Below are 27,952 nucleotides of genomic sequence, written 5' to 3'. Positions count from 1 at the left end.
GTGCAGAAACCAAAGACACAGGTGCCTAGGAGGACATGTGCTCATGCTGCCTGGAGCTGGGGGGCCATGTTCTGACAGCCAGATCTTTCATTCTAATGGGCCTAATTAGGCTGGGCTGACCTCTCCTAGCGGAAGCCGGCTGGCTGGTGTAATGGATGGTGCTGTGCAAGCGGCTATTGAGGCAGAGAGCCTGTGTGCGTTCACTATCCCTGCTGCAATTGAGAGCCGACTGCCTCCCGGATGGTAATTGATGTGCCATTATCACCGCTCACTCACAGCATTAAGAGTTCATTGCTGGGGCTGCGTCTCTAATGGACTTGGCTGGTGTTGGTTGGGGGCTGGGGTGGGTGGGTCTGTGCACACAGAACAGCCTTTCAGCAGGAAGCCGAGAGACTGGTGGGAGCTGTAGCGTAGACTGTCTCAGTTGAAGACAAAGTGGGGAAAATTCCTGTGCCTTGTCTCTGCTACAGCTTCCCCTGTGGCACTCGCAGCCATCCAGGTGACTTAGGGCTCCCATTTTTGTCAAGGAAGATGTGAACAGCACATGTGCAAACTCCCTCCAGGAGAGAAACACACCAGGAGGAAAGAGATCGCAGTGGGGACTAGCTACTGCAGAGAGAAGGCAAGAACTTGAGTTCCTTCACTCCCACTAGTGTCCACTTTCTGTTCTTTTCCTCTGTGGGACCACACCCAGAGCCAGTTAAGAACATAAGAACATAAGAACGGCCGTACCGGGTCAGAACAAAGGTCCATCTAGCTCAGTGTCTGTCTACCAACAGTGGCCAATGCCAGGTGCCCCAGAGGGAGTGAAGCTAACAGGCAATGATCAAGTGATCTCTCTCCTGCCATCCATCTCCATCCTGTGATGAACAGAGGCTAGGGACACCATTCTTCACCCTTCCTGGCTAATAGCCATTTATGGACTTAACCACCATGAATTTATCCAGTTCTCTTTTAAACATTGTTATAGTCCCAGCCTTCACAACCTTCTCAGGTAAGGAGTTCCACAAGTTGACTGTGCGCTGTGTGAAAAAATACTTCCTTTTATTTGTTTTAAACCTGCTACCTATTAATTTCATTTGGTGACCCCTAGTTCTTGTATTATGGGAATAAGTAAATAACTTTTCCTTATCCCACTTTCTCCACATCACTCATGATTTTATATACCTCTATCATATCCCCCCTTAGTCTCCTCCATATGGGCACAGAAATCCGGCCCAGGTTCTTCTCTTGCCAGGAGGAAACAGGATGTTTTGTGATTAAGGCACTAGACTGACTTCAGGAGACCTGGGTTCAGGTCCTGGTTCTGTTACAGACTCACTGTGTGATCTGGGGGCAAGTCAGTTAGTTGCTCTGTGCATCAGTTTCCCATCTGTAAAATGGGGATAGTGGCACTGTCCTACTTCTTAGGCAGGTTGTGAGGATAAACCTGTCAGTGTTTGTGGGGTCCCAGGTACTGGGAGGGAAGGTACTTGGATGAGGGGCATGCAGGTGCCTTGGTAGATACTTGAGCTAGGATGAACCTATGGGGTGGAGATGACACATTGTGTGGAGCATTCCCATGTATTTATTGAATGACCAGGTACTTGTTTGAGAGACGGGGGCAAATGGGGACAGGGTGGGAGTGTGGCCTATTGGGCAAAGGAGAGGCCTGGATTTCAATGTGTGTCAGGACTCCTGGGTTCTGATCATGCTGTAAATTGTATGGCCTCCGGTCCTACTGTCTTCAGGAGTTGCATGCACATGGCTGATGTGATAATTGGACCCCTGCGTGTTCTGCCATTGGCTTACTCTGTGCCTCACTTTCCCACCTTTACCTCCTCCTGCGGGAACACGAGGCTTAATTCGCTGACATGGGCAGGGCTTTGAGCTCCTTGGTTGGAAGGCGCTATAGAGGCCAGTTTGCAGACGCTGACTCACAGAGGATATTATCAGATTTCTCTCCCACGCTACAGGATATTGGCTCTAGATCCCCCTGGGGCAGAGTGGAGGAGGCAGGGAGCCTGGGCTGTGGATAGAGCTCCTGTTGAAGGATGGCGACTGGAGAGCGGGGCAGCCTAGATGCTGAGATAGCAGAATCTTTATTCGAAAGCCCCTGTCTCTTCTTTGTCCTAGGGAGAGAGCAGGATGGAGAAGGAAGCAATTGCCCTTGGGGTCGACAGGGCTGGCCCCCAGCATTCCTGTGCAGCAGGTTGGGGCACTGGGATGGGATGAGGGTTGTTAGGGAGGGGGATTATTGGTGTTTTAGTGGGAGGAGGTGGCTATGAGTGAGGAGTCAGGGGGTGCAGAACTGCAGGTCCTAAGCCACTGTCCAGGATGTTCCCTATGGCTGCGTGGGGCACCAGATCGCTGGCCATCTTTCTCTCTGCTGTCCTAGTGGTAGCGCAAAGAGGCGTCCAGCAGGGCTGGGTGTGTTTCCCCAGCCCCCTTCCCCATGCGGCCATGTGCGTTCTTGGCTCATGGGCCCAACTCCCCGTCTGTTTCAGGAACTTGTGACCTAGCATATCCCTCGCTTATTTATGGCTGTGAGTCTTTTCCATAGCAACCCTCACATGACGCCTCAGAGCGAGGGAGGGGGAAATGCCAGGGGAGAGAAACAATGAGAGATGGAGAGAAAGAAATAGAGAAAGAGACGTGATGAGGAAGGGCGAGGGAGAAAGGAGAGTTGAAATGCTGGGAGGGAGGAGAAGCGAGTGAGAAGGTGAGAGTGGGAGAAGGAAGGAAGAGGAGTGCATGAGCCATGCCTGATACCCCTCCCCCATCTCTCTCAGGCTGTAGCTTCTGGAGGAGCAGGAGGGGCTGCTCCTGCCCTGGCCCCTTGCCCACAGGCCTCTGCAAACTAACATGCTTGGCTGCTGTGAAAAGTCAAACCCCGGATTTCCTGGAGTGGGGGGAGCCGGCCTCCTAAATCACCCATGTCAGCTCTGCTTTGTGCACTGAGAACCTCCTGTCCCCAGCTCCCCCCCGCCCAACATTGTGCTCTGAAAGGTTACTGTGCTGGCAGTGCTCAACGCCGCTCTGTTCTCTAATCCTCTTCTGTGTCTGTCCCACAGGCTGGGGAGAGCCTGGGACATCCTACTTGCCAGCCCCTGCCTGGGCACCACCCTGCTGTGCTAGAGGAGCTGGAAATCTGGTGCACTTTCCCCTCCCCAAAACCTTTCTAGGGGTCAGTAGGTTAAAGTGGCCAAATGCAGTGAGCTAGCTCTCTATCATCTTTGCATTCTGGGTTGACTGCATGAGTGAGAAGAGCTTATTGGAGGTAAACTAAAGTTCAGGGATTTTTATTATTTGATTATTATTACTATTATTAATGATGATTATTGGTTATTATTATTGTTATTTGTATCCAGGACTCCAATTGTGCTAGGTGCTGCACAAACACAGAGGAAAGGGATGGTCCGTGCCCCAAAGAGCCCACAATCTGAGTAAAAGCAGGCTAGCAGAGTTTTGCATTTATTTCTGAGCATGATGAAGCCGGGGGCTCTTGTATCTTGTGGCAGTGAGTTCCGTAGTCTGGATCCAGCACCTGTCAAGGTTCTGTTTCCCGCACATGAGTCTCCCCCACCGGTTGACAGTATCACAGCTCCACTAGACTGGGGCGGCTGTGGAAGGATGTTCCAGTGGTTTGGTCACTAGTCTAGGATTTGGGCGGGATACCGGTTTAATTCCCTGCTCTGCCACAGGTTTCCTGCATGACCTTGGACAAATTGCTTAGTTTTTCTGTGCCTCAGTTCCCCCCCTGTATAGTGGGGATATTAGTACTCCCTTGCCTCCCAGGGTTGTGTGAAGGTAAACACCTTTCAGAGTGAGGAGTGCTTGGAGATCTGCTGAAAAGAGCTGGGTGTTACTCTTTGTGGGAGGCTGTGGTCATGGAGGAAGAGGCATCTCTCAGGTAGCCAGTGGCAGGCTTTGAATGTCAGGGGAGAGCTCTTGGGCTGAGCTCTATGTTTGTTAGGCAGCCGGTGCAGCTCCTGGCGCTCCTGGGCCATGTGGCTAAGCAGACAGGCTGCTGTAGTTTTCTCAGGGCATGTGGTCTCATACTTACATAGAATAAAGCCTGGAGGTCACCAGTCGTCTCTGTCTCAGAGGACAGGGCAATAAGCCTCTGGTCAATTGCAAAGGGTAATGGGGCACCAACAGCACTGAGGAGCCCAAAGGGGTCCCAAGGCTGCAGATTGGCTGAATCTGAGAGCTGAAGGCTCAGTAATGGGGGTTGCTTGAGGAGAAGGCATGTTCTTCCAGGTGTTTCCCCTTCCCACCAGCATCACCTCCATCTTGCCTGGGCTCAGCTTTAGCCACGCGCTCTGGGTCCCGCCCAATGCTGATCTCAGCCCACTGCTGGGAGAGCGGGCGACGGGGTTGTGTACCTTGGAGGTAAGGAGCCACAGGGCTGGGTAATGCTGGCACTGCAACCTGCACTGGTTCACCAGCTTCCCGGATGGCTTCACGCAGGCATGGGCTCTGGAGAGAATTGGGCATTGCTTTAACTTTCGATTCACACTCTCACCTCCCGTGGATTTGGCTGGCACTTGGTCAACCCCATCAGCACCATAACTCGGGGCTGAGCATGGGCCAGCCAGCCCCAACGTTCACAACCCCGTGCTGCTCCACCCAGCTTTGCTTGGCTTTCAGCTGTTCCTTTTCGGCAACCAGTCTCAGTGCCCAGTCCCTATGGTGCTGGGGGAAGGATGGAATCAGTTTGCTCCCTGGTGCAGAGAGATCTGGATCCCAGCCCCTGGTGGCTCACAGCTGGCCGGTGTGAGAATCCCAAACATGGGTAGGATCCAGCCTTATCTCTGATGGCACCCACAAGCAGCCAGCACGTGTGTACTCAGACTGCCTGCCAAGGAGAGCCTGAGTGGCTGGGATCACTGGCCCAGGGAGATTGGTAGTTGCTATGGAGAGAAAGGCTGCTGATTTGGGCGTTGGCACTGCTGTCTGCTCCAGATAAGCATGTTCTGGTGAAGTGCCCTGAAAGGGTGGGGTCTAGGCCACGGGAGCTGAAGGCAGTAGGTGAAAGGGACAGATTCTTGGGACAGCTACAGCTCTGCCTGCCTCCTCCGCTGGGCCTCTCGTTTCTGTCTGCCTGCCTCCTTCTCTTCATCTACAGTGTGTCAGATTCTCCTGTCTGTCTAATCATCACCATGCACATCCTTCTCCCCAGGTATCCTTTTGGCTTATTCTCTCTTTTCGTCTCTCTCTAATCTAGCTGCGTGTCCCTTCCTTGGTCCATCTGCCTGTCTGTATGTCTGTAGTCCAGTTCTTCCTCTCTCCATCTGTCTGGCCGTATATACATGTCCATTCAGGGCATGGGCACAGTGAATTGGCGGGTGACTCAGGGTGCACGCAGAGCCCAGGTCCGCCTTGTATTGATCTGTTGCTGGCAGGCTAGCAAGTGGGTGGTTTGAAAGGCGTGCAGCCCAGACGCTGTTGTTGCACAAGGGAGAGTCTGAAATGTTCCTAAGCAGTTGCCATGTCTCCGAAGGAGCCCACCTTTCCCTTGATGGGAAGCGGCTATTGGCTGCTTCTAGCCAGGACCTAGTTAAGGGTCCCAGGGGACCCAGGGAGGGAGTGAACCACTGGGTAAGGGCATGGGGAATGGGTCTGATGGGAGCTGGCAGGCACATGGGAGGCAGCCAGGGATGGAGAGCAATGTTTTTGGTGATTATTTTGGATAATGTGATTATCATGTAAAAATACCCACGGGTCTGCCTGTTGGTGAGGGCCAAGCAGCTGCTTTTGACAGTTTTGTCAAAATGTTCCAACTCAACCAGATGTGACTTCCGTGACTCAGCATAGATCGTTGCCTGGCTGAGCTGTGAATAGGGGTGAGGTGATTCCAGCCTGCATGCAGCCTCCTCCGATGCACCCGAGCATTGCTCACTGCTTCCAGCATGCTGATGTTCCCCTGGGCTCCATATAACTGCCCAAGACTTGCTCCTCCTTCCATGGCCTCCTTTCCTCACCCTGATTTCCTTCCTGCTATGCTCCCTAGCACATAAGAATACCTGTCATCACACTCTGGGATAGTGGCTCATCCCCAATTTTTGTGCCAGACATGGACCACCTGGGACATGTTACCCCAAAGGCAGTGCCTGCACTCACTTGGAACATCCATGGAGGAGCTGAGCATTCTGCACCTCACATGGAAATAGATATGGTGTTACATTGAAGTGTGTGATGTACCATTGACTTGCACGGATCACCCCAGTGTGTGTGTGGGACATGGCTTAATGTGGATCATCTCCAGTTGATATGTGGCTTTCCAGAGATTCTCCCCAGTGGATACCTGGGATGTGGCTTCACATAGATCTTTACCATTGAATACACAGGATGTGGCTTTATGTGGATTGTTCCGAGTGGCTACATGGGATGTGGCTTCACATGGTTTGTTCTTATTGAATACATGGGATGTGGCTTTACGTGGATCATCCCCGGTGGATATGCAGGACATGGTTTCCTGTGGGTCATCCCCAGTAAAAACATGAGATATGGCTTCACGTGGATTATCCTTAGTGAATATGTGGGACTTGGCTTCAAGTGGATTGTTCTCGTTGAACACATGGGTAGTTGCTTCGTATGGATTTTCCCCAGTAGGTACATGGGAGGTGGCTTCACATGGAGATCATTCCCATCGAATACATGGGATGTGGCTTCACGTGGATCTTCCCAGGTGAATGTGGCTTTATGTGAATCTGCTTCATACGCTACATAGGACCTAGCTGATAGTTAGGTTGGGTATGGTTTAGCTAAACAGGGTGTGAAATGTGCTTACATCACCTGCTCCCATCCTGTGGATTTCCAAGTATACTACTTGCTGCCAAGCATCAGGAGAACTTAGGCTCATCCATGGGGGTGGTACAACGGACTGGGAAATCCATGAGACCAGGGGCAGCTCTAGGTATTTGCCACCCTAAGCACGGCAGGCAGGCTGCCTTTGGCGGCTTGCCTGCGGAAGGTCCCTGATCCTGGGGATTTGTTGGCACGCCTGCGGGAGGTCTGCCGAAGCCGCGAGACCAGCAGACCCTCTACAGGCATGCTGCCAAAGGCAACCTGCCTGCCGCCCTCGCAGCAACTGGCAGAGTGCCACCCGTGGCTTGCCGCCCCAGGTACGCGCTTGATGTGCTGGTGCCTGGAGCCAGCCCTGCATGAGACTTGCACTCAACAAGGCTATGACCAGGACATTTGTGGTTCCTGAGATTCCAGTGCACAGTGTGTCCCCTTGCAACTGGCTGTCAGCTTCCACCTGATCCCTAATCCCCTTTACAACGGGCAGCCTGAGATTTCCAAGGGCTCTTCTTATCTGCTAACAGCAAATCCCAGTGTCAGGAGGAGCAGGGCCTCTGCTGAAGCCATTCCCAGAGAGTCAGGGACTCCACTCCTGGCTTTGCCTGCAGCGCTGCCTGTGGAAAGTCTGAGCTCATGTATCCTGTGCTAGTCAGCTACTCAGCCGGCCTGGTCCCTACAATACATCGTTATCTAGTGTCCCTCACGCTCCCTGCTGTGCAGGGCTGCCGCACAGAGAGACAGAGGCTTTCACAAGCAGACGAAATAGTCCTTTGCCCTTCCTGGCGCCATCCATTGAGGATTTCGATGCACTTTACAGGCACTCATGAATTAAGGCTCACAGCCCCATCCCTGGGAAACATCCATCCCCATTTTATAGATGGGGAATCCCAGACACAGAGAAGGTCTGGGAGCAGCACCTGGGAAGGGGAGAAGAAGTGGGGCTGGATTTCTGTGCCCACCTGGAATGGGCTCTGGGTGTGGCTGCCTGGCCAGAGGAGAGCCAGAGCTGCATTTCTACCTCTGCTAGCCTGGATTCTGGCAACACAGCACCAAACCAAAGGGTTATTTGGAGTGTGTTTGTGGCCCAGAGGCAGAGAGATTCCCAATGAGATTGATGAGCCCGGATGGTGACTATGTCTCCTGGAAGAGAGATCAGGGTGACATATCATGCCAGCTTGATTTCCTGGGGCTGGAGGAGGCTCAGCCTTTGGGGGGACCTTAGTCCCTCCCTTCTTCCATTTCTAGAAGTAATGGTTTAGTGCTTTAAGCCTCAGGTTTGAAGCCCCAGGGCTCCTCAGAATTAAAGGCTAAATGCCCTGCAGAGCCACTTTAGCTTTTCAGAATTCCATGGTAAAAAAAACCCGATGAGCCCCATGAACTTGTTGCATGTGAGCTTCTCCTGGAACAATGAGCTCCTGTGCAGGTTTTCAAGATTCTCATTATACAGGGGTGTAATGCACCTTGGTCCCAGATAGCACTGCTGTGCCGTGAGCTGCATGTCACCCCTCCGGCCCACCCGACTGCCACCCCAGAGGTGGCCGCATCTCAGAGTCCCATCAGGGTGAAAGCTGCTATGGAAACAAAAGAGATGGACTCAGCGCAAGACAGTGTAGACACTCCCCATTCGGAGTATGAGGATTGTTTGCTCTCTCCCTACTCCTGCCCTAAAGGAGAATTTCAGAGAAAAGCAAGAAACCTGTAAAAGAGGGGAATACAATCCCTCCCCACATCCCATCCCAGCCCAGCCCCTTCTGTACTGGGTTATTTTCCTTCCCAGAACTGCATGGCTGCTTGTTAGCACTCCAGGGCCATAGGTTAAGTGCAGCCAGACTGCTGCCCTTACTCCCCACTGGGACCTTCTCAACCCAGCATGCTGGCTCTGACAAAAGGCTTAATTAACTCTGCTCTGATTGTCAGTGCCAGGTCAACAATCGCCTGCGATAACAGGCCTCGGAGCTGGGCCCCGACACAGGACCACCTGCCCGAGGCAGGGCAGTGGGGGAGACAAACTCCTGCTGAGGAAAAGCCAGACGGAGCAGAGCCTGTTCAACTCCTCTGGGCTGAGGGAGGCTGAGGCCTCAGAACAACAAACCCATTGTTCCCCCAACTGGAGGACAGGACTTAGCTACAGGGCTTAGCTACCGCATCGGCAGCTGGGGATGGCAGGTGAACAGGCCTCCTGGGCAGCATGCTTCAGGTGGCATTGCTGGGGGAGTCCCGTCCAGACTGTCAGACAAACGCCAGCCTGTCCCAAGCCATGGCTGGGAGGAAGACCAACCCCTGAGGGGTCTTGGCATGTCTAATCTGCTCCACGCCTGTTATAAACTCCCAGCATGAAGGAAAGGCAAAGGTCCTCTGACCTGTTGTTAGGTAGATTGAGGCAAGGCCTGTGCTTGTGCTGAGTGGCTCAGAGCATGGAAAGTGCTTCATTCTCACGAGCTCTCAGCATCGAGCCCTGCGCTTTTTTGGATAATCTGGGGCCAGGCGTCCAGAGCTCCATGTAACCAGAATGAACCCTCACAAGCCCCTGCACTAGGTCTGTGGTATCATGGAGAAATGGAGGAATGGAAGGAAAGAGGCCACTGATTTTGAGTGCGTCGGGGTTTCACTAAACAGCTTCCGGGGCTACTGCCAAAAAGGTTGACCTGCTCTGGGTCACCCCACAAGCCTGTGTCAAAGGCCCCTGGGGGATCCTGGTCCCTTTGCTGAGGCCACACGGCTGTTTTCATGTGTCCTCTGACAGCTGTAGAATTGTGCTTCGTTTGGATGCCGGTTCCCAGAGTTTGGAGAAGGATGGTACTGGATAAAGGCTCCTCATTTTGGTCCCTAGCAGGTCCCACTGATCCCTCCCTCCCGGAGCCTCAGCAGCTGGTGGCTGCTCTGAAGACCAGAGCAGATGGAACCCAGGAAAGATGGAGCATATCGAGTCTCTCCCTTAGAGGTGGCACATGCGCCCTCTCCCCTGCTTGAGCACTGACAGACTGGCAGCCTTTTGCAGACTGGGGGGCAAGGAGTGGGGGAGATGGAGGTGTGTGTAATAACTGGGCAAATCACCCCCCGCCACAGCCTGCAACACAGGGAGACTAGAGACTGCTCCGGAGTTGGATTACTCTGTTCCCCGCTCGCCTGGCCTGGTGAGACCAGGCCCTGACTGCAAGAATGCGTTTTCCAAGCAGTGGGTTGTGGGGGTTATTGATCAGAGATGTCTCCAGCTGGCAAGTGCATCTGGAGGGCGAGGCTTGGGTTTCAGCTCTCAGGACAGAGAGCAGACCGGGGAGATGGGGGCTGCAGAGGTCTGGTATTTGGAGACGCCACTTGTGGGGCTGATAAGGTTCTGGCTGGGAGCGGGCTTGCCGCATAGCTCTGTCATGCCCTGCCTCCCCGTGTGAGAGGTGCCCAGATGGTGGAGAGGATACACCGGCACTCAGAGATGGATCAAAACCAGAGCCGGTTGTCTGATCCACTCCCAAACTCCATGGCTCAGGTAAAATGGGATCCACATCAGAACTGCACCTCTGGTTGTGCAAGATCCAAACCTATTGATAAGGCTTTGCACTCTCCCGAACAGCCCTGGTTTTCCCCATCTCTGCCTGGCTATTAACCTGGGGGTATTGAGAGGTTGGCGGTAGCCCCTGAGGGGGATGATGCTGTAAGGGGGGCAGAATCCAGAGGCTGGGGGTATCAGAGCCCCACCAAGCGGGGACTGGAGACATCAGTAGGCACCAGGGTGGCACAGTAGAGCTTAACACCTGCCTCACCCCATCTCCCTCGCCCGGGTGCTCGGTGTGATGGGGACTTGTCCAGAGAGAGAAGGGACTGACTCATAGAGAGCAGAGAGGATTTCCCAAAGGAGGGGCAGCAGGAAGGGACTCCCTTTTGCAGGAGTGGGGTCAGCAATCTGGCCCTGCATGTATCCCCTGCAGCAGTGATTAATTTGTAATGAAAGAGGTGCCAGGGCTCAAGCAATTTTTTTACTTTCATAACTGATGTAGCAGGCCCAGAGTTGCCGGGGCAATGAACTGCCAGGCCCAGAGGTGCCGGGCTCAGCCCTGGCAAGCTCTGGCACAAATTAAGCACTGCCCCGAAGGGCCCTGCCCCACAGAAGTGCCGGCTGCACCATGGTTGTGGAATGGGCTGATCTGCTCCCCAGCTGTCTGTCCGCTGCCCCAGGGACTTCCTGGAAAGCCCTTGTTGACCGGACTTTATAGTCGGAGGTGGGGAGATCTGGGCAGGGCCGAGTAGGCAGATCGAGCCCGTCTGTGTCACTGCTGGGAGCTTGGGAGGCGTCCAAATGCACTCTCTGTCACTTACCATTGTCCCAAGAACAATGGCTCAAAACAAGTGCAATGATCCCACCGCTCGTTGCATGGAAAGACTCAGCAGTGTCTGGGAGCCCAACTGGCTGAGATTACTGCAGGCTCACCGGCGCTGCCAGCTCCTCCCTGGCCACACCCTGAAGCGGTAGAGCCATCACTCGGTGTCCTGGGCTCTGAGCAGGCTGTGTGTGCTCCAAGCCATGCCATCTCCCCTGGGCAGGCTGCACATGTTAGCTCAAAACCGGGGCTAACTAACAAAAGTAACTGTAAATGGGAACTCATTATTGAGCAGGTCTGTTTCCAGTGGGGTCCTGCAGGGATTGATCTGTTCTTGGCTCTGCACTATTTAACATCATTATCCATGGCCTGGAAGAAAACATAAAATCATCCCTGATAAAGTTTGCATATGACACAAAGATTGGGAGAGTGGTAAATAATGAAGAGGATGGGTCACTCATACGGGACAATCTATATTGCTTGGTAAGCTGGGGGCAAGCAAATAATACACGTTTCAAAAATGGAACTGTATACATCTGGGAACAGTGTGCCACTCCGCCATGCCAGGTGGGAGACTCGGGCGAAATTCCTGCAGGAAGGGGTTCCCACCCTGGGCCACGCAGGACGCTGGCTAGCTCCCCAGTTCAGGTCTCTTGCTCCCTGGGTGGGGAGCGCTGCACTGCTTTAGGGAAGGGGAAGCTTGTCCCTGCTTAATAGCGCCTGCTCTGGCCATTGAAGAAGCTACACTAGCTCCCAAGGGCACCCCATACAGGGAGGGTGCTGGTCAGCTGGTGGGGGAAGCAGGGGTCTGAGGGTGGCAGAGGTTTCAGTTTCCCCTCATCTGACATGTGGTCTCCCTGGGTGTCTGCGTCCAAGCTGCTCTGGCTGCAGAGACCGGACTGTGGGAGAGGCGGTGTGTGGGTGGGTGTGAAGGGGGAATCAGCACGCCGTGTCTGGTGTGTGGAAGGATCTCACCTCTCCCCATCTCTATCCCTCATTGCAGAGGGACCATCTGACCCACAGCCCAGCCTAGGAGCCCAAAGGGATGTGGAAACACAGGATCACTGGTACGTAAACCGCTCATCAGCATCTCCCCACCTGCCAGGAGAAATGGGCCAAACCTAGAGTTGTGTATGCAGCTCTCCCAAGCCCTCTGACTCAGGAGACAGTGGGGCCTAGATCAGAACCGCCCTGGTTCTGGCTCCACAAGCCTCATCCCCCCACCCCATTCCCCTTCCCAGCTTTTCCCCTCTCCACTGGGCAGCCCCCTGCTGAGCCTGCTGATGAATATTTCAGAGCCCTGCCATGTGCACCTCACTTTGCATTAGCATCAGATGCCTGAAGGCGGCCAGCTTGGCCCAGTAATGGGACAAGATGAGAAGCCCAGGGGAGCTGGGGTGGGGGGCTGCAGATCCAAGGAGCTGAGAACTGGACATTGCTCAGTGGCTGCATACAGAGGCCCCCTCCCCCTCCCTGATGGGTTTGATCTAAACCTCTTAGAGCCTTGATTCCTCCCCATGTACGTGCTTTCCGGGCTCTCCCTCCTTTATTCCTCCATCCCCAACTCACTATGGCAGTGTGCTGGATGGACCAGCCCTCGGGGATCATTGCAGACTCCTGTCCCCACTTGAGACAGGAGCAAAGGTCTAAGTGGCAGCTTCACTCAAACAGATCTACCAGGCAAAGCCCTGGCATCAGCTTTGTGTTACAACTGGGCAGAAGGGCGGCAGGCTGGGTGGCCCCCCCAGCTGCTGCCAGGACCCAGGGGGGCTGGCAGCTCACCCTTTGGAATCCTAGCAGCAGGATGCCTTTGCCCAGGCTGATTGCTGCTAACGAATCTTCCTTCTTCATCCCCCCATCCCCACAGGACTCTGTGCATGACCCAGCCCTTCCCACAGGCGACGGAATGGAAAGGTTACAGAAGGTAAATGAACTGGGTTAAACTCTTTAGGCCTTTGCTTTGCAACCACCCCAGGCACCCTGGTCAAGGCATGGTGGGGGGGAGGGGGGTGCGATGTGGAATATATTGGAATGCAGGAGGCTTTCGCCTCCGGGGGCCACTTCAAGCCCACCCCATCTCTGTTTGTGGGCCTTGTGCCACTAACTGGTGGGTTTCAGTTTGCTCACTAGCAGACAGGTGTCCACAGCACAGAGTCGCTGGCACCAGCAGGCCCCATAGTTGGCAATCTCTGCAGATAGATCAAGGGCCCCACCTGCTGCTGCAGGGAATGCCCAGATGCATTGGCAAAGGGCAAAGGAGCCCACACTATACCTGCTCTGAGGGGGTGCTGTGGCAGAAGAGAACCTGGGAGCATCCCCTGCCCGCTGCCATACCAGGTGACAGGCAGGTGTCAGTTTCTGAGCAGGACAAGCGGTGAGCTGGCAAAGGCCGTGCTGGGCCCTTCTGCACTCAGCACTGCAAGGGCCACGCAATTGCATGCTGTTAATTGCAATCACTGGATGCTTCTGAGGAGCTGGGGTATGCAGTTGCTGTACGGGAGAGCAAAGGAGCAGGGTCTATTCTTCACCCATCTCCATGCTCTGTCCTAGGGGCTCCGCCCCTTGCTCACTGGAGTTTGGACAGACAGCACCACCTAGTGCTTACTCCAGCTGTCATGGACACATCTGCTGAAGCTGCTGGCAGTGCCTACCTGGGCACAGCATTGCCCCCTGCCCCAACAACATGACTCCCATTTGGGCTGCAGAAGTTGGAGACCTAGCTGTGCTGTATGGGGCAGGAGCTGTAGATTTCCCTCAACTTGCGTGGCAACTCCTGACCTGGACCAGTTGAGTTTTAATTTCTAGTTGAATGTGTTTTGTGTTTTGGGAGGAGCTGCAGTTCATAGCCATTCTCCACATTAAAGATGAATTGTTCCCTGAGTCTCAACCTTCCCCACACACCCCATGAGTCTTAGGAACACAGGGACTGCCAGACTGGATCAGACCTGTGCTCCATTTAGCCCAGTATCTGGCTCTGACAGTGACAAGCACCAGCTGCTTCAGAGGAAGGGGAAAGAAACCCCAGGGGACAATTATGGAATAACCTCCTTACATGGAGAGGGTCCAGAGAAGAGCAACAAGAATGATTAAAGGTCTTGAGAACATGACCTATGAAGGAAGGCTGAAACAATTGGGTTTATTTAGTTTGGAAAAGAGAAAACTGAGAGGAGACATGATAGCAGTTTTCAGGTATCTAAAAGGGTGTCATCAGGAGGAGGGAGAAAACTTGTTCACCTTAGCCTCCAATGATAGAACAAGAAGCAATGGGCTTAAACTGCAGCAAGGGAGATTTAGGTTGGACATTAGGAGAAAGTTCCTAACTGTCAAGGTAGTTAAACACTGGAATAAATTGCCTAGGGAGGTTGTGGAATCTCCACCTCTGGAGATATTTAAGAGTAGGTTAGATAAATGTCTATCAGGAATGGTCTAGACAGTATTTGGTCCTGCCATGAGGGCAGGGGACTGGACTCGATGGCCTCTCGAGGTCCCTTCCAGTCCTAGAGTCTATGAATCTATGAAGAGGGAAGATTCTCCCTGACCCTCAACAATTAGAGGTTGTTTTGTGCCCTGAAGCAGGAGGGTGTTTGTATTCCCCCTATTTCCTCCTGTCTAATGTAGCCGTGTGTGTTCTTGTGACTCATATACAGCTCCAAGCCTTTTTGAATGCTGTTGTGCTCTTGGCCTTGATAGTATCTAGTGGCAGTGAGTTCCAAAGGTTTATAGCCCCCCCCATATCCTCAGTCAAACCTGAGAGCACGTGTAGGCAAGAGAATGCCAAGGAATGGGGATCTCAGAGGGCTGATGTCCTTCTGGATTTCCTAGGTCCTGCTCTGAAGATCAAGGCCCTCGTCTCTGGGAGTCAATTCAACTGATCTCCAGCCCTTTATACAGGTGCAGCGGTGGGAACACACACACACATCACACAGGTACACAAGCACACTTGCACATGCACGCACACATACAGTTGCACGTGCATACATACATGCGTGAAGACACATACACACACAAAATCCGGGTGCAGGTGCGCCCACACACACACTATTCTCAGCATCATGGACTTCCCCCTCCAAAGCCATATCTAGCTAAATGGTGCTAAACTGACATATCCAAAAGGCACACCCATATAATATCCAGCTAGGCAGGGAGGGGCTGTTGGCTTTGATGCTGTAATTCCCACCTGCAAGGGAGTGAGGTTCATCAGATGACTGCTTCCTTGGCATGGCTGCCTCTCTGTGTGCCTCTCGGGGGGAGCTTAGCTGCATTTTCTCTTGCCTTGCCCTATCGGCTGCATTGATGAAGCCAGCGGCAGAAAAGGAAACTCACAGAGGTCTCTATCTCCTTTTCAGCAATCTTTGACCTCCCCTGGGAGCGTCTGTTCCTCCCGCGGGTCCAGCATCCCTGGATCGCCCTCCAGCATTGTGGTGAGTGCAGTTCATGTCACATCTCCCTTTTGGGGGGTCTCAAAAGCACCCAAACTCCATGTGGACAGTGTAACATAGCAATCAGAGCAAGGTAATGGGAGTCAGGACTCCTGGGTCCTGTTCCTGGCTCTGGGAGGGGTGCATCGTTTAGTGTTTAGAGCAAGGGAACTTAGGACTCCTGAGTTCTCTTCCTCACTCTGGGGAGGAGTCTGGTCTACTGCTTAAAGTAAGAGAATAGGAGTCAGGTGTCCTGGTTTCTAATCCAGGCTCTGACCTGCTGTGTGACCTTGGGCAAGTCCCTTCCCCTTTTCTGTGCCTGTGTTTCTCCATCTCTAAAAATGAGAAGAACAATCCCTTCCTAATTCCCAGATGGGCTGGGAGGCCTCAGCTCCATGTGGGAAAGAGTCGTGGGCCCTGCCCTGCACTGGGAGAAGCTCAGACGTCTGCCTGAGGCTCTTCTGGTTGAGAAGGAGCTTTTCCTTCTTCGCAGGCCAGAATGGACAATGAGGTTCTGGGCTATAAGGACTTGGCGGCCATTCCCAAGGACAAGGCGATCTTGGACATCGAGCGCCCTGACTTAATGATCTATGAGCCCCATTTCACCTACTCCCTCATGGAGCATGTGGAGTTGCCGAGGAGCCGAGAGGTGAGGGTGTCTTGGGTGGGGCATGGTCCTCTGTGTTCGTACCCTCTCTGCCAGCCCCCCATCAATGGCTGAGCCAATGTAAGCTCTGCGGGCAGCTCCCATCCAGCTAAGGGGAGATGCTTGCACCTTGCTGGGCTGCAGGACAGGGATGTACCAGAAATCTTTACTGCATATCCCAGTGGTTGCAGGATGAGTCAAGTAAATGGCATCTGTCTCTCTGTGCTTCCTTCCACAGCGGTCCCTATCCCCCAAATCCATCTCTCCTCCTCCTTCTCCAGAAGTGAGTATTGCCACACCTTGCCTCCTGTTTAGTTCTCTGCAGGCGTCTCTTGCTCACAGGCAACAGAAACCCACAGAGCCTGAGGTCCTACCAGCTTCCCCCACAATGTGCCCTGTATTTTAACAATTGTGCTCTCACTCCTATCACGAGCACTCGGGAGACTGGGGGTTGGGCTCTAGGGGGGTCTACACTGCATTGAAACCTGAGGCTAAGTGACCTGGGTTTCCAACCCCAGCCATGCTAACACATCCATACTGCACTGGGCAGACCTTCTGCCTTGGGTCTGCTGCTTGAGCTGCGTCCACACTGCTCAATGACAGAGCTTGGACTGAGACTCGGGCTCGGATCCACCCCCCACTAGGGTCCCAGGAGTGCAGACAATTTGTGTGCAAATGGAAGGGGGCTTGGCTCAAACCTGGGCTTAGTGGCTGGTGTAGACATACCCTGGGAGAGCCTCTGCAGGGGGAAGGTGTTACTGGGACAGATGCCAGGATTGGAGCCTGCCGCTGCCTGGCTGACAGATCAATGGATGAGTGGATCCATCTTTTCCAAAGGCTACTTCCTCACTGGCTCATCAAATGGCTCCTCCACTGTCCACACACCGTGGCTGTGTCTTGAGCATCCGTACTACTGGCTGAGATGAGATCAGCTAGCCCAGGAGCTCAGTGGAGTCAGAATCCAGGGGCTTAGGTTGCACTTGGACCCTGATTGAATTGAACAAGAGAGTTTTAGAGGCTGGATTAAACTAACCAGCCCTGTGAAAGATGAGGGAGATGTACAGCTGGACTTCCAGTATGCCTTGGGGCCAGCTTCACCATGTCTTACCATTCCAAGCAGTGTCAGCCTTTCCTGAGAGATCCGGGAGAGTTTTCCCTCCCAAGGGGTGGGATTGAACTTTGAGATGCAGTCTGGGCTTGGCAGTTAGGTCTCTGTCTGAGCAGGCAGCCTGGGCCACTGTCAGAGACAGGTGCATGGGGTGCTGGTCTGTCCCGGGGTAGCAGCTGGTCTGACACTGGCTCTGTTCACAGGTCATCCGGGACTGGATTGAAAACAAGTCCCTAGGAAGTGCCTCCCAGGCAGCTAGTCGCCGGACCAGCAGCACAGCCCGGAGCGGAGTGCATCACTTCCACCGACCTGGTACGGCTCACATGCTGTCTGGGGCTCTCCAGGGCTCCCTGCATGGGTGCGAGGGGAACAGGACCCCAACTTCAGGGCCACACACCACACTGAAACCCTAACCAGAGACCTAAGACCAGACCCTGCTCCCTGCACCCCCACCCTCCCTGCTGGAGCCAGCACCTGAACCCAACTGGGGGACTGGGACCCACTTGTCCTTCCTCCAGGACCCCACCAGGAGCAGGGTGAGTGCTGTTCCGTATACCCACAGAGCAGGGACAGCAGGAGGGCGAGCCTCCCCCACCAGCAGGCCCCACCTCCTCTAGGAGTGAGACAGAAGCTCAGCTGTGGCAGTGGCGGTGGTGGGGCTGGCTCACTGGGTTGCCTGCTCCTTCAGTGGCATTTCTCACCCTCCTGTTCCTCTCCCCTCCTCCAGAGACCAACACCATGGAGTTGAACATATACAAGAAGCCACCGATCTACAAGCAGAGAGGTGAGCGCGGCTGCTTCCCCACCCCGGCCTTTGGGTGTTGAGTTGGGATATTTGGGGGAGTGGGCGCAAGGAGACGGGGAAGCCAGACCTCAATTTTCTGTCCCTCTGTCTATTACAGAGCCCTCGACGGGAGCCCCACAGAGCAAGCACATGATAGAAGACCAGATCATTGAGTGCTCCAAGTTCCCAGCAGCCCAGGCTCCGGACCCCAACCAGCCAGCCAAGATCGAGACAGATTATTGGCCCTGCCCTCCCTCCCTGGCAGTCGTAGGTAGGTGATGGCAAGGTGTTTTACCTGCAGCTGGGCAACTCCTATCAGCCCCCCCCCCCACACACAAGCTGAGCGGGGTCAGTACTGAGATGGGAAACCACCAAGGAAAGCTGAAGTGTTGCTTCTGAGTCAGCATCGACACCCCATTATGGTGACTGAGGGGGCTGGGCAGATGGGACATACAGCCAGGGCCCTGACCGCTTGTGGTCATGAAAGATCCCCTGGCACGTTTTGCTAGCCCTGCCGCTGGTGTGATTCCTTCTGCCTCCCTGAATTTCCCCAGCGGGGAAAGGATTCAGCCACCCTCTATCTCTCTGCCCCCTTGATTCGGAGTCTTGCTCTTGCCCTGTACCCTGACGCCCTCTTTGGGTCCCCAGAGAAGGAGTGGAGGCAGCGGATGGCCTCCAAGAAAGGCATGGAAGAAGAGGAGGATCTCACGGAGGAAATGACTAACCTGCGTGAGCTACAGAAACAGGAGCTGAGTAAGGTAGGATGACCTTGGAGTTGCAGGGGCTCTAGGAGTGCTGAGTCCTGGACCAGGCTGGGACTGGAGGGGGCTCCAGCTTGGAGGATGCTGGGTTTTGATGGGGGCTGCTCCCTGGAGGATGCCAGGATTGGAGAGGGTTCTGTGCCCTGGTGGATACTGGGGCTGGCGGACGGGGGCTGTGCTCTGGAGCATGCTGGCGCTGGAGGGGGCTGTGTCCCAGCACTGAGTCCTACCTGACCATAAGTGCTCCTTCTCCTAGGTCACCTCAAACCTCGGGAAGCTGATCCTGAAGGAGGAGATGGAGAAATCTCTTCCCATCCGGAGGAAAACCCGCTCGCTCCCAGACCGAACGCCCTTCCACACCGGTGCGTGGGGCCAGGCAGTGACCCAGACATGCCCTCCTCTCTTTTTCCCCTTCTCTGATGCTGAGATCCTCCCCCTAGGCCTTTCCTGGCATCCACAGGAGCAGCATCCATTTTAAGTCGATACCCTGACAAGTGACATTGTTTTGGTATCGTTCCAGGTGTTGGTTTTATTTAAATATTGTTAGTGGCTGGGACTGGAGTAGCCAAGAACTCCCTCTAGCCAGCTCTCCTGTCCTGCTCCATGCAGCACTCCCTGCTGGGAGAGGCCGGGGCAGGAGCCATGGGACACCCCCCACCCCAGACCATTCCCTGCACTGCTTTATATGAGGATTGCTGCAGGAACAGTCAGCCCAGAGCTGATGCTGACTCTTGCTCTTTTTCAGCTCTGCACCTGGGGAATTCCAGATCCTCCACCCTTCCTGCCTATGGGAGAAGTACCCTCACCAGGGTAAGTGCAGTTCCCCACTTCACCCTCCCCTTGCCTGTTGTGTCCTTGGGAGTTTGGTGTTTTCCACATATTGTTCTTATCGGTTCAGGTCCAAATGGTGCCAAACTGAACCACTCCACCTGGGTTGGGATCCAGCTGACAGTGCCCGAGAATAGCCGTGGCTGCTGATAATGCACCGGGCTGGGCTGTGTACCCCTGGGGGTAATGTCCTGGGCTGGGACAGTCAGGAAGAGGGGTTACCCAGAACTGAGAGCCAAAGCAAATCAGCCAGTGAGAGCAGCTGGCTCACTGCCCTGCTGGTGAGGGGACCAGGGCCTTATGCCTTTGGGCCACTGGTTCAAATCTGGCCTGTGTCAGCAATGATTGAGAGTCATTACCAGTTTGTGGCTGTTCGGAGTGTGAAATAAGTTTGTTGGGTCTCAGTCCAGCCCCAGTGGGACAGATCTCCTTGGCACCAAAACCACTCAGACTCCACTTTTCTCCTTGGAGATGTCCTCTAGGGCAAGGTGGAGGGCAATGCAGGGGGAATCTTGCTGGGTTGCCCCCTGGGATGCAGCTACTCTGTGGGTACAGAGGGCCTCTTGTTCTTGGGGCTGTCTGTCTGGCCCTTCTCACCAGCTTCCAGCTGCTTCTTGTGTCAGTCTAGGAGGCAGTTTCTATCCAAGCTCCCTGCCCCACTGAGAGGCACTGCTGCCCTGGTAGCTGATGCTATCTGATTTCCTTTTGCAGCTGCAGTCAGCAGAGTTCAGCCCAGCCAGCAGCGAGAAGGGGAGCCCAGGTAAGAGGAGCACATGGCACAAGGGACAGACACAGGGGAGATGTGTGTCTGGTCTGGTCTGGTCTGGTCACTCAACCCAGAGAGGCCATTCAGAGTCATCAGCATCAAACTCTTGCTCAGCTTAGCTGGGCCTGTTGGGGGCACTGTGATGGGGGCACTGTGGGGGCAGCTGGCGTGAATCAGTGCAGCACCCCGGCATCGGTGGAGACACACGAGTTTACACTAGCTAAGGGATTCCGGCTCATCCGTACCCCTCATCCCACTGCTGATGAGCTCTGTGTCCAGTGCCCTCTCTTCATCTCTCACCCAGCCCCACAGGATGCTGACAATAGCTGCCCCCACTTATGATCCTTGGGAGGGACAGGTGGATTTGTTCTGGGTGGCCTCACGGCATCAGAGAGGGCTGGAGACAGAGTCCTGCCCCTCCAGGGCACCAGTTTAAATTAGGCCTGGGATGGTAGCGTGCATGAGCCAGTATCTGACAGCTGTCGAGAGGCCCTTAGTGAATTGCCAGGTCTGGCTCCACTTCTCAGCTGCAGTGTCCACCTGGCAGCTCCAGCAGAGCGGCCAAGGACTGGCTGGCTGGTGGGAGCATCTTCCCCCCTCACCCCTAGACATCGGGGCACGACGCAGTAGCTGGGCAGGGTGTGGGGGAAGCCTGCCCAGCTGCTGCCATTCTGTGCCTGTTTGAGGGGCTTTGCTCCCCCGCCTGTCCCACACTAGCTTCATGTAGGGTGCGCTGCAGACCAGATGTGACCCCCGTGCTGCTGGGATGGGCCGTTACTCACGCCAATGGGGTCAATGCTTAGCCACGGCAGCGAGGGCTTTGCAGCCAGGCCTTGAGTGGCCGTTGTCCATTATCTTTTGATATTAGGAATTCCAAAGCTTTGTGCAGCCCACAAAGGCCAAAATTGATACCTCTCCACTCCGTGTAGACAGAGAAAGCAGGCAAAATCCTCAGCTGGCGTAAGTTCCATTGCATCTGTGGGCCAGATTCCCAGCTGTTGTAAAACCCACAATACTTCCATTGACCTCCTGCCGATTTCCACCAGATGAGGATCCGGCCCCTTGTTCTAAATGAGTTGGGACATGCAGCCCCTGCATGCAGCTGGGGAGTCGGGGGAGGAGGGAGTCCTAGAGGAATGGCTGGAGCTGGGGTTCTCTAACCCCCTTTTCTTTGTATTTTGCAGACCTGCAGGTAAGCGGTCGCCCTGCCGCTGGAGGGGAGACACTGGGAGCGGTGATGTATCTTGGGGGAGGCGGGGGAAGTGCCCCTCCCTTCCATTGCATGCTCAGCCTCTCCCAACCTCAAGTGGCTGGCACCAGCTGCCAGACAGATAGAGCTCAGTGGTGCAGGGCTGGTGCTGAGACTCAGACAGGACCAGTGAGAAGGACAGGGACTGGAGCAGGGCAGCAGGGAAGGGAGTGGGGTGGCAGCACCAGAGAAGGAGAGAAGGGCAGGCTGAGGAGACAGAGGAACCCAAAGAGGCAGGATGGGGAGGGATTGTGGGAAAGGATGTGGGATGGAGAGTGGAAGAGAGGTGTGGGAAAAGAGATTTAGGATCTTGGGTGGGGGCAGAGAGACAGTAGAGACACAGGGGTTTAGGAGCTCCAGGTGGGGAAGAGAGAGACAGCAGAGATGTGAGGGTTTAGGAGATTGAGTGGGGGCAGAGTGCCACTCTCTCCAGTGCCTAGGCTGAAGCCCATCACCCTGCTGTTTGTTCAGGTTCTTCGGGGGAGGTGGTGGGGATTCGGGTGTGGGAAGCCCTGTATGCCTGCCCAAGACTGACGGGGGGGGTTTGCTGTCTGCAGAATGGCCAGCGGGGGAGGATGGACAGAGGGAACTCCCTGCCCAGCATGCTGGAGCAGAAGGTAAGAGCCGTGGCTGGGGGCTCTGCAGGCCCAGGGCCAGGATGCAGGATGTCCCAGCCATAGCCTGGGATGCTCACATATTTGCCTTGTTACATGCTTCCGGTTGGCTGGCTGGGGGGCGTGAAGTAGCAGACATGCCCCACTGCAGGCTTTCTGTGGGTTGTGGAACATGCCTCATTGCAGGCGGAGCTGCGGGTGTGGGGTGGGGATGGGATGCAATGGGGAAAGGGACAGGCATTTTAATGAACCCCGTTGTTTAACTGTGTTGTCCCTGGCTCTCAGATTTACCCCTATGAGGTGCTGATGGTGACGAACAGGGGTCGTGTGAAACTGCCTCCAGGAGTGGACAGAACAAGACTAGAGGTACGGACAGGGGATGGGGCATCTCGCTGGCCCCTGCAGTGTCTGGGCCCAGGGGAGGGAGAGGGGCCAAGGAAATGACTGTTGACAGATCCTAGGGCAGGGTGGGGGGCAGTTCAGGGTAAAACAGCTGGAGAAATACATAAAGGAGAAGGGGAGAGGGAAGAGAGAGTTAATGCTTTATGACCCCTGGACTTAGAGCACCACCTGCTGCCACCCCATCCCCAAGCTGCCCTCCCCTGCTGCCCCTCTCCTGCGCTTCCACAAACAGCCCTGGGTATTTCATTCTCTTGTACCAATGCTAAAAGTGGAAGTTAATTCGATTAGAAAAGGAGGGAGCCAAGCTCTTGCCCCATGGCTACATGGGGTGGCACCGGCCAGAGGGCCCCAGGCACAGCAGACTCCATGGCCCGCACCTAGAGTGGGCACATGCAGTGTGAGGTCAGGGCTCAGCCAGCAGGGAGTGGGCAGCATCTGCTGGAGCCCAGAGGGAAGCTCTGGCATTCAGGCCTGTTCTCCACACCACGTGGCAGTGGGATAACTGAAGGCATGATGTTAAACCAAGGCGACTCTGGGCCTGTCTGTGCTGCAATCAGAAGCGTGACTGCAGCAGGCATAGATCTCTCTGAACTAGCTTTGATCTAGGTACCAACAGTAGTGAATCTGTGGCAGCACAGGCTGTACAAGCCCTCATGGGGCAAGCTAAACAGCTGTAACCAGTTTAAAGGTAATAATAAGAGAGTCTATACTGGGCGTATCATTGGTTTAATTAAATCATTTTTAAACTGATTTATGTTAAACTGATGCAACTTCTGCGTGTAGACATGTCTAGTGTGAGGGTTTGTATTAGGACTGGATGGGAAACTGATTTTCCATCTTAGGGAAAATTCCACCATTTCACAAAAAAAATTCTATACCAAAACACAATGAAAACAAAACATTAGAAATTTCTTGAGAAATGAAATACCAGTTTTTTGTTTGTTTGTTTTGCGTTGATCAAAATGTTTTGTTTCAATAAAATGGTTTCATTCTGATTTTGATTTTTTAAAATATTGTATAAATAAACAATATTTGAAAGGAAAAGTTGTTTCAAAATGGAAAATTGAATTCCCCCTCCCTGCAAAATGCAGTAGTACACGCACATGTGTGCTCTCATGTGCACACTGATCTGGCACAGAAACATATACACACAAACTGACCTCACACATGTGCATACACACTGATCTGGCATTTACACACAGGCACTGATCTGGTGCACGCACATACACATACACACAGATTTTTTGTGTACACACATATACTCACAGACACTCACACACACTCTGATCTGGCACACACACATGCACGCACCCCGACACACACACACTCTGATCTCGCACATGCACACACACACAAGCAGAGTGACTGGTGTATAACACCCACTGTTTCTATCTCTCCAGAGGCACCTGTCCCCAGAGGATTTCCTGCGTGTCTTCGAGATGTCCCTGGAGGAGTTCAGCAAGCTGGCCCTGTGGAAGCGGAATGAGCTGAAGAAAAAAGCTTTCCTGTTCTGAGCCGAGTGCCCGGCCTGAGCCAACCCTAGCCGTGATCTCAGTTAGTGTCAAACACAATCTCGCATCACAGCTGCTTTAGGGCTACTGAGCCAGTTTTAACACCTGCCTCCCCTCCCCAAAGCCCCTCAGGCACGTTGATCCCTCATTCCCAGTTTTGCCTCTCACTGAGGGATATCAGAGAGCCTCACCCTGCCCAAACCTTCCCCCTCACACGCCCAGGGGGGCCGCTGGCAATGCTGGTGGGCTACTCAGTCTGGGTCAAACCTCTTTAATGGAGCCAGGGGAGGGAGAGTTGAACAAGTGGAAGAAGGAGCAAGCAAACCCTTGTCAGCCAAGGTCCCTGGGCTGGGTGATGTGTAGGGGCTTATCAGGGGCAGGGCATCAGTGTCCCTCTTTGCCTGTTGGGGTCGCAGCTGGTTCAGCCAGGATGGGAGCCATAGCTACTGGCGGGGGCTCTGGCAAGGGCCCTGACTCAGCTTGGGCAGTGGACAGGACAGGGACACACCATAATGCTCGGTTGCTGGACGCATGCTGGTTTAGGTGTAAGGGAAGTCGGGGCTGCTTCTACCTTGCTGCTGGGCCCTGACTGGCTCCCCCACTTCAGAACCCTGCACCCAGCCTTACTGCTTATCTCCGGGCCAGCCTCCCTCCCTGTCAACACTGGGCAGGGCGCATGTATACATCTGATTAGCTGTAAGCCTGACGTGGGCCATGGGGGCTGCCGAGTGTTGCCATGAGTTCCTGCCGAGTTCCTGCCATGAGGGCAGGGGACTGGACTCGATGACCTCTCGAGGTCCCTTCCAGTCCTAGAGTCTATGAGTCTATGGCTGCGTTTCTGAGTGTCCTGTCAGCAATGGGGTTGCCATTTGCCTAGAGTAGGCTCCAAAGAACCATGATCTTCATTAGCAGCCACTCCCCATGGATCCACCCACAGTCGGGGCCCCATCCACATAATCAAACGCCCTTCAGTGGAGCTGGGAGGGGGCACAAGAGCCTCTCGTTGGAGAGAAACTGGAGAATCAGAACGAACCCTTCTGAGGTCATCTCTGTCTCGCTCTTGCTCACTCCTGGCCTCCCCCTCCCCACTCCCACCATCCCTCCCCCTAAATTCAATCCCTAGGTGGACTTGACCGAGCACCTCCAAGTTCTCAACCCAATGGCCCAGGCTCTTAAACCACAGAGCTCCCCACTAAGGCTACAGCCCCCACTCTCCACCCCTTGAAGCTGCCTCTGGGGGAGAGTTGCTTTTAGCTCGATTGTTTCAGGCCTTAGTATTTGATGATTTTGCTCCTGCCCCTTTGTGGAGCCTTAGTCGAAGCCCAGCAGCTGCCCCGCCAAGCCCAAGGCCTTTTCCAGGTTTAACAGAGGAGTTTGCCTGAGCAGTGAGAGACTCAGGGCTTGAGGCTGGAGCCTAGAGGCAGCCCATCACATTCTCTCCAGTCTGGCATGCAATCTCTGGCAGCCATCCCACTCTGTCCCCCTCAGGCCTCCCAGCTAGGATTTCCGCCTCCCTGTGTACCTCGTGGGGCAATAACCCTCTGCTGTGAAAACCACACCATCAGTACACTGCAACAAACTGCAGGCTGTCCCTTGGTGACATGCCAGGTGAGGTCCGACTCTGGCTTCCCAGCCGCAGTGTATAACCAACCAGGGCTCAGACAAGCCAGCTCTCTCTATGCCCAAGGATGGAATTTCATCAGGTAGTGACAATATTTTAGAGCCAGTGCGGGTGAGGGGATGCCTGTGTCAATGCTAGGTGAAGGAGCAGAGAGGATGCCAAGGCAGGGGGCTCTGTGCAGCTGCCTCAGTAGCTAGGAAGTGACAAGCAGAGACTGATGTGGTGCCGATCCCTTGTGGACCTCGGCCTCATTGCCAGGCCCTGGAGTTTGGAAATAATCACCCAAGATTGACCTACATCCTGCACACAACCCTGCCCAAGCCCCGTCCTCCGCACACTTCAGAGAGCAGTGTGTCCTGGAAATGGCAGGAAATGTACCAGTATCCTGGGGGGTTGTTCCACGCCATGCTTCTTGTTTGCCAGAGGGCGAGCTCAGCTTCCAGCCCAGCTGCACTCCCTCCCCACCTCAGAGCCACCTCTGAGATCTCTCAACCAACCTTGATCAAAGGGGATCCAATGAGCCTATGTTTGGATCAGCTGGCCTGTCTCGGGCAGACTCTTACCCAGCAGGGCAGGAGCATTCTAGAGGGGTGAGCCATGCTTTTCTCTGAAACATCAGGTGTTGGCAGGATATTGGCTTGACAGCCCGCCCCTGCACATGGATGTCTGTGGGAGCTCCCTATGTGGGGCACATGCAGGACAGTCTAGTGGTCTGATCACCCATCCCATCTGGGCTACAGCACTTTACATGCCTCCAGGAACAAACCCAAGGAGCTAACAATTTCCTTTGCTTTGGGAGTCTTTTTAAAAGTCAAAATAACCAGCGGTCGAATAGGGAACTGGCCCATTAGCCAAACGATTTCCTGGTCTGCTGCTCCTTTCAGACCCCCTTCTGGGTCCTTTTTCTACTGTGCCCCATGTCTGCTTTGCAGCGCTGGCCTGAGACCCATCCTCCTGCGCTTTCCCTTTCCAACCACTGCCCCACCACTACACTCTGTCGGGATGTAAAGAATGTAATTTATTGGGAAATCCCTGGCCCATACTTGCCTTTCACTGCTACTTATACGACATATCTATAAATATATATATATAAATATGGATTTTTTTCTGATTTGAATACAGTGATTCCCTTTTCTCTGTTTATTTTTTGCTGGTGTCGGAGATTCCACGTGAGAGTGATTTTTTGCTTATAATTAAAGGTGAAATGGCTTTATTCAACACCCACCTCTGCTGATTTTTATTCCTGTTTGCTTTAGAGTGGTGTTAAATAGCATTTTGCATCTTCCAGACAAGGGCTGCAGAGTGGTTCACAGGCCTTAAGGAATTCAGCCTCACCCCCCAGGAGGGGATATTTGTAATTCAATGTTACAGGTTGGGAAAGCGAGGTCCTAAGAGGAGGGACTTGCCCAAGATAATGCAGTGTGTCAGAGTCAGGAATTGCACCCAGGAGTCTGAGCTACTCATTTTCTCTGTTCTGGCCACTAAACTTTATTTAGCGCCAAGAGCTAGGAGTAAAACCCCAGGAGTCCCTGATTCCTAATTTACTGCTCTAAGCACTAGGAAACACTTCCTTTTAGGCCACCGACCCCCCAGGCTTGAGAGCCAGAATTGCTGTCCAAGCCATAACTGCTATTTTTAGCATGCTAGCTCAAGCCCCACTAGTCTACCTGGGCTGGAAGGCTGACTCCCAGCTGCAATGTAGATGCACCAGAAGTGTCCAGTTATTAATATTGATCTCTTGCCCTTTTCACTGTTTCCCATCTGGATGCACTTCCCAGCTGTTACCGAGTTAAGTCTCACAACCTGTTTCCCTCCTCCACCCCTACACACATGCAGGGTACATCTGCACTGCACAAAACCCGTGGCAGACACTCTCAGAGCCCCGGGGTCAACTGAACTGACTCAAGCTAGTGAGGCTCACACTATGTGACTATGGGGTTAAAAGGAGCTGTGTAGATGGTCCTGCTCAAGCTGTGAAACCTGGCGGGGGTCCCTGTGAGTACCACCATTTCCATGTCACAGGCACAGCCCTGGGAAGTGACTTGCCCAAGATCACAGAGCAAGTCAACGGCAGAGCCAGAAAAATGAACCCAGGTGCCCTGCCTCTCATTCCTTTTGGACCCGGTTTTCCCAGGCCCATGC

The 27,952-nt window shown here is 54.0% G+C and overlaps 1 protein-coding gene and 1 long non-coding RNA gene across 6 annotated transcripts in view; one reads left to right on the top strand and one right to left on the bottom strand.

Annotated features, from left to right (window-relative positions):
- DMTN (dematin actin binding protein) overlaps positions 1-27,028 on the top strand; it is a 37,003-nt gene extending 9,975 nt beyond the window's left edge. Inside the window, exons 1-17 of one of the 5 annotated variants that reach the window (XM_030552114.1) lie at positions 5,011-5,164; positions 12,106-12,169; positions 12,970-13,026; positions 15,449-15,523; positions 16,014-16,169; positions 16,405-16,449; positions 17,478-17,586; positions 18,002-18,058; positions 18,177-18,329; positions 18,707-18,816; positions 19,076-19,181; positions 19,565-19,629; positions 20,359-20,407; positions 21,598-21,605; positions 22,220-22,279; positions 22,562-22,642; positions 24,079-27,028. In XM_030552114.1, coding sequence (XP_030407974.1) covers positions 13,009-13,026; positions 15,449-15,523; positions 16,014-16,169; positions 16,405-16,449; positions 17,478-17,586; positions 18,002-18,058; positions 18,177-18,329; positions 18,707-18,816; positions 19,076-19,181; positions 19,565-19,629; positions 20,359-20,407; positions 21,598-21,605; positions 22,220-22,279; positions 22,562-22,642; positions 24,079-24,192 — 1,206 coding nt within the window. In that variant the 5' untranslated portion in view covers positions 5,011-5,164; positions 12,106-12,169; positions 12,970-13,008 and the 3' untranslated portion in view covers positions 24,193-27,028. Of the gene's footprint in view, positions 1-5,010; positions 5,165-9,950; positions 10,274-11,497; positions 11,586-12,105; positions 12,170-12,969; positions 13,027-15,448; positions 15,524-16,013; positions 16,170-16,404; positions 16,450-17,477; positions 17,587-18,001; positions 18,059-18,176; positions 18,330-18,706; positions 18,817-19,075; positions 19,182-19,564; positions 19,630-20,358; positions 20,408-21,597; positions 21,606-22,219; positions 22,280-22,561; positions 22,643-24,078 lie in introns of those variants that run through there. The other 4 variants (XM_030552116.1, XM_030552115.1, XM_030552113.1 and 1 more) reach the window with 4 other exon arrangements.
- LOC115646373 lies at positions 12,937-26,386 on the bottom strand. Its single transcript, XR_003999003.1, has 3 exons — positions 26,308-26,386; positions 19,204-19,214; positions 12,937-12,947 (listed from the first exon to the last, which is right to left on the bottom strand). It is a non-coding gene; the product is annotated as an uncharacterized LOC115646373 (long non-coding RNA).
- Positions 27,029-27,952: the final 924 nt, after the last annotated feature.

The sequence above is a fragment of the Gopherus evgoodei genome, chromosome 2, assembly GCF_007399415.2.
Source record: "Gopherus evgoodei ecotype Sinaloan lineage chromosome 2, rGopEvg1_v1.p, whole genome shotgun sequence".
NCBI lineage: Eukaryota > Metazoa > Chordata > Testudines > Testudinidae > Gopherus > Gopherus evgoodei.
This window is presented reverse-complemented; position numbering and strand designations above follow the sequence as displayed.